Source organism: Salvelinus sp. IW2-2015, unplaced genomic scaffold (genome assembly GCF_002910315.2).
Source record: "Salvelinus sp. IW2-2015 unplaced genomic scaffold, ASM291031v2 Un_scaffold1052, whole genome shotgun sequence".
NCBI classification, from domain to species: Eukaryota; Metazoa; Chordata; class Actinopteri; order Salmoniformes; family Salmonidae; genus Salvelinus; species Salvelinus sp. IW2-2015.
Window position 1 is genome coordinate 281,716 of NW_019942706.1, and position 8,930 is coordinate 290,645.

Genomic DNA, 8,930 nt, shown 5'->3' on the forward strand with positions numbered 1-8,930 from the left:
ACTAGGACAGAGCTAAGGGGAAGGGGGACTAGTAAACACCCCAAATATCCTGGGTAAGGAATGATAGTCACCAGTTGAAGTATCCTGAGTTAAGGAATGATAGTCACCAGTTGAAGTATCCTGAGGTAAGGAATGACAGTCACCAGTTGAAGTATCCTGGGGTAAGGAATGATAGTCACCAGTTGAAGTATCCTGAGGTAAGGAATGATATGCACCAGTTGAAGTATCCTGTGGTAAGGAATGACAGTCACCAGTTGAATGATCCTGGGGTAAGGAATGATAGTCACCAGTTGAATATCCTTGGGTAAGGAATGATAGTCACCAGTTGAAGTATCCTGGGTAAGAATGATAGTCACCAGTTGAAGTATCCTGTGGTAAGGAATGATAGTCAACAGTTGAAGTATCCTGGTAAGGAATGATAGTCACCAGTTGAAGTATCCTGGGGTAAGGAATGATAGTCACCAGTTGAAGTATCCTTGGTAAGGAATGATAGTCCCCAGTTGAAGTATCCTGTGGTAAGGAATGATAATCACCAGTTGAAGTATCCTGGGGTAAGAATGATAGTCCCCAGTTGAAGTATCCTTGGGTAAGGAATGATAGATTCCAGTTGAAGTATCCTGGGTAAGGAATGACAGTCCCCAGTTGAAGTATCCTGGTGTAAGAAATGATAGTCACCAGTTGAAGTATCCTGGGGTAAGGAATGATAGTCACCAGTTGAAGTATCCTGGGGTAAGGAATGATAGTCACCAGTTGAAGTATCCTGGAGGAATGGATAGTCACCAGTTGAAGTATCCGGTAAGGAATGATAGTCACCAGTTGAAGTATCCTGGGTAAGGAATGATAGTCACCAGTTGAAGTATCCTGGGTAAGGAATGATAGTCCCCAGTTAAGTATCCTGGGTAAGGAATGATAGATCACCAGTTGAAGTATCCTGGGGTAAGGAATGATAGTCCCCAGTTAAGTATCTGTGGTAAGGAATGATAGATCCAGTTGAAGTATCCTGGGTAAGGAATGACAGTCCCAGTTGAAGTATCCTGGGTAAAGGAATGATAGTCACCAGGTAAGTATCCTTGGGTAAGGAATGATAGTCACCAGTTGAAGTATCCTGGGGTAAGAATGATAGTCACCAGTTGAAGTATCCTGGGGTAAGGAATGATAGCACCAGTTGAAGTATCCGCGGGTAAGGAATGATAGTCACAGTTGAAGTATCCTGGGGTAAGGAATGATAGTCACCAGTTGAAGTATCCTGGGGTAAGGAATGATAGTCACCAGTTGAAGTATCCTGGGGTAAGGAATGTTTTTAGGGCGCACACACAACCCTTTATTGTTTTTCTTTCAATGAGGCCAGTACTCACAATATCAAATCCCTAGTCAGATGATTGCCTTGGCAGCCCCCCGCCATGATGTCATCTGGGCCCTGTGATGACTGCCTCAGATTGTCTTATCTTTCAGCTGTTTTGTTCTCCACCAGTAAAAATAACATTTGGACAGTGGTTGGAGAGTCATTTTCTAGTCTTCACTATACACTACCATAGTAGCTTTGATTTTAAAAACAGATGGTAGCCATCAGTAACCAATTTTTGTTTTATCTTTATTTAACTAGGCACGCCAGTTAAGAACAAGTTCTTATTTATGATGATGGCCTAGGAACAGTGGCCTTGTCCAGGGGCAGAACAACAGCTTTTTACCTTGTCAGCTCAGGGATTTGATCTAGCAAACTTTTGGTTACGAGTCCAATAGCTCTAACCGCTAGGCTACCTGCTGGGGCGGCACACCTATACTTTGAGCATGAACAGTACATCATTATTTGATTGTTTTTATTAATATTATTATTACTTAATAAAGGTTAAAATAATAATGTGAACCGTTATGTAGGATTCAGTGGTGGTTGGTGCCGTTTAAGATGAGGGAGGATACAAAATTAATTATGAACAGCATATTGGATGACTGTCATTCATATTCCATTCACCCAACTCAATGTATCATCGATAGGTTTAGGCTACTTCATAATACTAAATTTTCCCTGTACCCATCATGAGGTTGCGACAACCTAGCCTATGAATGAAAGTTTACAYCGTAGGTGCGCACAGGTCGAGATAATTTCACAATCTTGCCTGCATGTAGCTTATTTAGGGTGTAATCATTAGTCCAACAGTTGCAAACAAGAGTTTCTATTGGACAAATTCAGGTATGTTTATCCCCATTTCATTCCATTTAAGAAACGTTTTTCAACAGAATCGGGACAATGATTACACCCCTGATCACATGCAAACACAGTTCACTTTCATAGCAGCCACATACAAACAGCTGGTTGTATATATAATTCCTTCTCCTATCTATCTACGCACTCTCCTCCTCTCACCTTTTCCCTTCGCTTGTGGACTTCAGTGCACAACACATCAGCTGTCTGTGAACAGGCAAAAAAAACTTTCCAAGCCAAACCTTCATATCATGACCGCTAACCGCTACACACAGCCACCACCGTTGACACATTTTGTATTGAAGTCAGTGTACCCAGAGGAGGAKGGAAGCTAGCTGTCCTCCGGCGACACCAAGGTGCTACCTTACAGACTGCTGTTAAGGGTACTGTAGACCTTCATCGCAAAATAGTGTGTTTTAATCAATTATTTGGTGACTTGAATATATTTAACTGTAGTTTTATCTCAAAATGTTTCACTATTTACATTTTCTGAAATTCACTGAGGAAGATGGTCCTCCCTTTCCTCCTCTGAGGAGCCTCCACTGGTAGGATTCTAAGTTACTTACAGTTTTCAATCGGACGTGTTTATCCTATTTAATTAGCCTATGTTTGATTTCAATGCATTCCCTGAATTGTCTCGAGGTGAAATAAAATCAACCCAAATCCTACCTGCTAGCATCACCTGAATGTGGAAGAATGTGAATTAAGGGACTGTGTTCTCTTTTTTTTTCCATGTCTCCCCCAGCTCTGAAGTACTCTGTAGCTCTGTGCCAGCAGAAATGCAAAAGAAGTGGAACCGTTGAGAGCAACTACTGTACCAGTGACTTCGGTAGGATAAATACTATTTTCCCACAGCTAATGGTACATCTATTACTATGGCTGCCATACCTAAAGCTGCCAGTACTACTGTCACAAATACTTAGCTACAGGAACAAACAACAACAGGTCAACAGTGTGTACATTGGGTGTGTGTGTGTGTGTGTGTGTGTTGGTGTGTGTGTGCTGTGTGTTGTGTGTCAGTTAAAATCAAATCCAAACTTTATTTGTCACATGCGTGTAATAGTGTAGACCTTACCGTGAAATGCTTACTTACAAGCCCTTAACCCTCAGTGCAGTTCAAGAAAAATTAAGAAAATATTTACCAAAAAAACTAAAGTAAAAAATAATAAAAAGTAACACGATAAAATAACAATAACGAGGCTGTATACAGGGGGAACCGGTACCGAGTCAATATGCGGGGTTCCAGGTTAGTCGAGGCCATTTGTAGGCAGGGGTGGCAGGGGTGAGGTGACTATYCATACATAATAAACAGAGGGTAGCAGCAATGGGGGTGACAGAAAATCCTCCCAACATTAATCCCAGTCCATATGAACCATCCCTCCCACAACAAACCCATGTTGTCATGGCCCCCTCCATCATGACACACTACCCTTGGCCTTCTGGGTTGTTTCAGCGCGTCACAGAAGCTTCCTTGAGTGTTTTCTGAGAGGGCAGTGAATTTGCGTGGGACAGACACAGTTCTCTTCTCACAGAGTAAACAGAGCCTGACTGAAGGAAAAGTGTTGCTAACAGAAAGTGTTGATTCAYCCAACATACTCCATGACCTCCGTTTGCTGCTCCGTCCTTTAGACTACCTCTTTTCGTTATTTTTTTCTCTGAACAGATGTTGATGGAATGAGACAGGTATTTTAGTCATGCTTTTTTCTCAGGGAGATTAGGTCAGATTTGCATGGAAAAGGGTTCTGGCTCACTGGCTGTCAGTGAATCCCAGTAATGTGGTGTTGGTGGAAAATGTTCTTGTATAATACATTGGCAGACAGTCTGCAGTCATATCAAGCCAAGAGCGTTACATCACACGTTCGAATGACTAGGCTAGACACAAAAGGACCTAACAGACAACTCGACTGACACGTCTTTTACTTCRTGTTTACACATGGTTTTCATTATGTTCTATTCAACCAGTACATTTTGATGAAGGCTTCCATGGCTGAAAACGTCCCAGCCTCACAGTATTCGTATTGAAAGATATTCAATCTTGATCCTACGACTTAATATTGTCGAGTTATGCTCCACCGTTTCATGACGATAACACAGTTTTCAGACTATAAATCGAAAGCGGGTTTTGTTGAGCGCCTGTGGTTCTGTTCAGCACACCAATCCCAGTCCTCTAAACTCCCTGTGGTTCTGTTCAGCACACCAATCCCAGCCCTCGAAACTCCCTGTGGTTCTGTTCAGCACACCAATCCCAGCCCTCNAACTCCCTGTGGTTATGTTCAGCACACCAATCCCAGCCCTCTAAACTCCCTGTGGTTCTGTTCAGCACACCAATCCCAGCCCTCTAAACTCCCTGTGGTTCTGTGACAGTGATAACAGGAACTGTCATCACGGCGGCGGTGCGAGGAGGCAGCGTGTACGCCACCATCTCCATCATCAACGTCTACAAAGAAAGCAACCTGGCCATCCAGCAGGCCGGCAAAACCATGAGCACCAAGATCATCGTCCTCTGCAAGAAGTGTCCGTTCATCAGACGAGGTGAGTAGTAGTACAACAACGAGCCACAGCTCTGGTCCAGGGCGTTATGTGCTGCTCAAGCGGTTTTATATTGTCTATGGGCTTGAAGAAGGCTCGAACTGCCCGTAAAGCCCAGGACCAGAGCTATGTGGACCACTACTAGGGGACTCTGGGGCTCACTCTCCCCTGGATATATTCATCAGTTTGGCTTGGTTTAGTAACAGACATTCACCATGATATGCATGATAGCACCAGGTATTAGTCCATGATAGACATTCACCATGATATGCATGATAGCACCAGGTATTAGTCCATGATAGACATTCACCATGATATGCATGATAGCACCAGGTATTAGTCCATGATAGACATTCACCATGATATGCATTATGGTGTGCGGGTCAGCTGTTTGTTCACCCGCACCGACCCGCAATTGGTAATAACCTATCCGCAACTGCCCGACTACATGAGATAAAGTGTCAAATCTGAGGCCCACACCCGCCCCTAACCTAACTAATACAGAAAACGTGCTGTAGGCTACAGTCAGAGAAGATGATTTTTTTGCCTCATAAACACAGGTTTCTGCTTATAATTTCAGACATTTTGGTTTTTATTAGTCGAGTTGTTTATAATTCGATACATTGCGCCTCTTTTCTGTCGTTACATGTTGCCCTAGAAGACTAAATAAACTCTCGCTCACCAAAATAATGTCACAAATCGATTGAATGAATGCTTCAATCTAGTTGACATTGGTAACGTTTTTTCTGTCGTCTCTGCTTCTTTCTCGTAGCAATGACGTTTAGGGACCGGGGAGAAAATGCAATATCTCAACAACAACAACAAAAAAACAGGAAATGACATCAGTTTGACCAGTTGTCAGGAAATAGAAAGCTGTGGAAACGACCCAACATGTTCCTGATAAGATTTCAGTTGAAATACTTTTAACTGTGGTTGAAATACTATCAGCGGTTATGATGCTGATAAAGACAGCACCTCTACAGAGAGTATCTAACTGTGGTTGAAATACTATCAGCTGTTATGATGCTGATAAAGACAGCACCTCTACAGACAGTATCTAACTGTGGTTGAAATACTATAGCTGTTATGATGCTGATAAAAGAAGCACTCTACAGACAGTATCTAACTGTGGTTGAAATATATCAGCGGTTATGATGCTGATAAAGACAGCACCTCTACAGACAGTATCTAACTGTGGTTGAAATACTATCAGCTGTTATGATGCTGATAAAGACAGCACCTCTACAAGACAGTATCTAACTGAGCATTCTCATTCTATCAAGATGCTGGAAAGAAAGAAATCCTATTTCTCCACTCCTGTTCCTGAGACAAAATGTTGCCTACAATTGGTGTATAATTTGCTTAATTCTGCAGGAGTTAATATGAAGGCTATGTGAGAGGTTATAGACCTACAGTCAGTGTCCAGACTTCAGTTTCCATTCAACCCATCTGAACTGTAGGCTACAGTTGCCTTGATGTGCCAAAGGCCTGTTTGAAGTTCCTGTCTTGTGACTGTGGAATTTGTACAGCGCRTCGCATCATCACACATAACATAGTGCTATAATAATCTTTTACCACTTCACCAAATAATTCCCAAACATGACTTTTCTGGCCTTCTTTTGTCTTTATTTTCAACTCTCCATTTCACAGCTTTTCCTCTTATTGAATTAAACTCCGACATTGTCCCTTTTTGCCTCTGTGGATCGATYTAAACTTTCTTTTCTGCCTGTTCCCAAAAGCATTTGGTGATTGGCGTGTAGGTTATTTGGCATACAGTTAAGACCTAAAAGTTAAAGGTTAGGATTACACACTAACGCCAGTTAAGGTAAATAATGAAAGAACCATAATGTGGCCTGTAGATACAAGTTGCAKATTTTTTATGTATTTTCTCTATTCTAATGAATAGCACCATCGAGRCAATGTGTTTTTCTTTCAGTTCAAATTCTATAAATTAGTAATACTGACACAGTTTCACGTGACTTTGAAGTGTGGCACTGAGTGTGAAAAATGCATGTAACAGAGGAGTGTCCCACATATACAAGATAATTAAGAACCAGTGGAGGCTGCTGAGGGGAGGACGGCTCATAATAATGTCTGGAATGAAGCAAATGGAATGGCATCAAACACATGGAAACCATGGAAACCATGTTTGAAGTATTTGATACCATTCCACTGATTCCACTCCAGCCATTACCACGAGCCCGTCCTCCCCAAATAAAGTGCCACCAACCTCCTGTGATAGGAACGCTAGACCCCAGTTGCAGGTGTTTCCACAGACTATCTTGTGTATGGCTCTGAGTTTGCCTCCATTGCTGTATTCCACCTTCAAGCTCATCTGAAGGAGTTTGACCAAAGTCTGAGGTAAGCGGCAAAAGTCACTGTCGAAAAAGATCAGTACCTTCCCTCAGCCGTTGATCCATAACTTGAATATAAACCCACAAACAGTATATGTTTATAAACACACTGTATATGGAACCCAGAYGATAAAGGGGGATACCTAGTCATTTGTACAACTGAATGCCTTCAACTGAAATGTGTCTTCTGCATTTAACCCAACCCCTCTGAATCAGAGAGGTGCAGGGGGGCTGCCTTAATTGACATCCTCCGCGCCCGGGGAACACTGGGTTAACGGCCTTGCTCAGGGGCAGAACAACAGATTTGTATCTTGTCAGCTCAGGGATTCCACCCAGCAACCTTTCGGTTACTGGCCCAACACTCTAACCACTAGGATACCTGAGGAGACCCTGATGTGCTACCTTCCTGAATGTCCCTGCCGTTCACTGCATTCAGCCTCTTTCTTTGTGATCCCACTAGGCCTCAACTACATCTTCATGGGCTCAGCGGACGAGGATGGAAAGGGGAAGATCGCCCCACATCACTTCGTTATGGCCTTCAAGGCCAAGAACCAGAGGGGCCTCAATGTACTGAAGACCAAACGCTGCTGAGATCAGCTACATGCTGCCTGAGTCTCCACCCCCCCCCCCCCCACACCATGTAACGTTGTTCGTATTAGTCTCCGCCCAGCATGCCCTGGCTCCGCCCCTCATCACCTCTCATCCGTCACCACAGGACTAGTCTACAGAGCTCAGGCTGTGATTGGCTGTTTGTTTCTCTTTCTATTCTTTTTCCATGTTGTTTTTCTCTCCTCTGAGCTGGACCTGTTTTGAGCACAATGTGAAGATGTGAGTGTAATAATTGAAGGAGGAGAGGAAGATAGAGAGTACTAGTTGGAACGAAACAGTAGAAAATGTTTTGCAATATGCTAATACCTAAGTTAGTTCCCTTTTTTTCCTGTTTAATAAACAACATTTTCTCACGTTTCAAGCCCACTGAAAACAACCAGATGTCACAATGAGTGTTGGCTTGGATCAAACATGTGGTTTGGTTACAGGAAGTCCATTATTGAGGACTGGGTGTTGTAGTTTTAAGGACAGTGTTTACTAACTGCTCTTTATCCTCCATGTTCACTTTGGATATGGGAGGTATTTTATGTGGGGTCGAAAAGTGCAATAGTTTAATATATACTATTCCCAATGGAATGATTTGGTGTCATTCTGGTGTTCTGTTTAGTACTGTCACTTATTAGCCAAAGCTTTTACGATAAATGGATACAACATAGCACTCCTCATTATGTCAGCTTGGTTTGGTCGCCTTACATTCAAATGTAATGTTTGTAATAAAAAGTGAAGATGTGAACTTAAAGGAAAATTCCTCTCAAAAACGATCTTTTAGTATTTGTTTCATTAGTCCGTTGTTGATATAGTCCCAAAATGTTTTGTATGTCACTAATCACTTTTTCAAGATATATAACTTTCAAAATATCGAAATACAGCCGGTATGATGCATTTTGCCAAAATATAGTTTTTGGGTGGAGTTTTCCTTAATCAATATAAAGTATTTTCAATTAGTAAATGTTATTTATATTTTATTATTTTCATCTGACCAAATACATTTTTTTAAATGAAGTTTATTATAACGAGGTGATTCTTCATATGGAGTGTCATCTTTAATTAATTGACCAGTAGTAACTTGTCATTTGTCATGATAACATTGTATATATGAAGATAAATAACCGTTATATTTGGTCTACATAGAGTTAGTGGTAACTTTGGTCAGGTGTGGAGGCAGCTGTTGGTAGGGCTGAATGCTCCATCGAGCACTGGGATTGGTCAGGTGTGGAGGCAGCTGTTGGTAGGGCTGA

At 42.1% G+C, this 8,930-nt stretch overlaps 1 protein-coding gene across 1 annotated transcript in view; it reads left to right on the forward strand.

Moving 5' to 3' along the window:
* Nucleotides 1-8,657, forward strand: part of LOC112069579 (procollagen C-endopeptidase enhancer 2-like) — a 29,930-nt gene extending 21,273 nt beyond the window's left edge. The window contains exons 7-9 of the mRNA XM_024136920.2: nt 2,946-3,029; nt 4,565-4,732; nt 7,544-8,657. Coding sequence (XP_023992688.1) covers nt 2,946-3,029; nt 4,565-4,732; nt 7,544-7,674 — 383 coding nt within the window. The 3' untranslated portion in view covers nt 7,675-8,657. The remainder of the gene's footprint in view (nt 1-2,945; nt 3,030-4,564; nt 4,733-7,543) is intronic.
* The last annotated feature ends 273 nt before the right edge of the window (nt 8,658-8,930 follow it).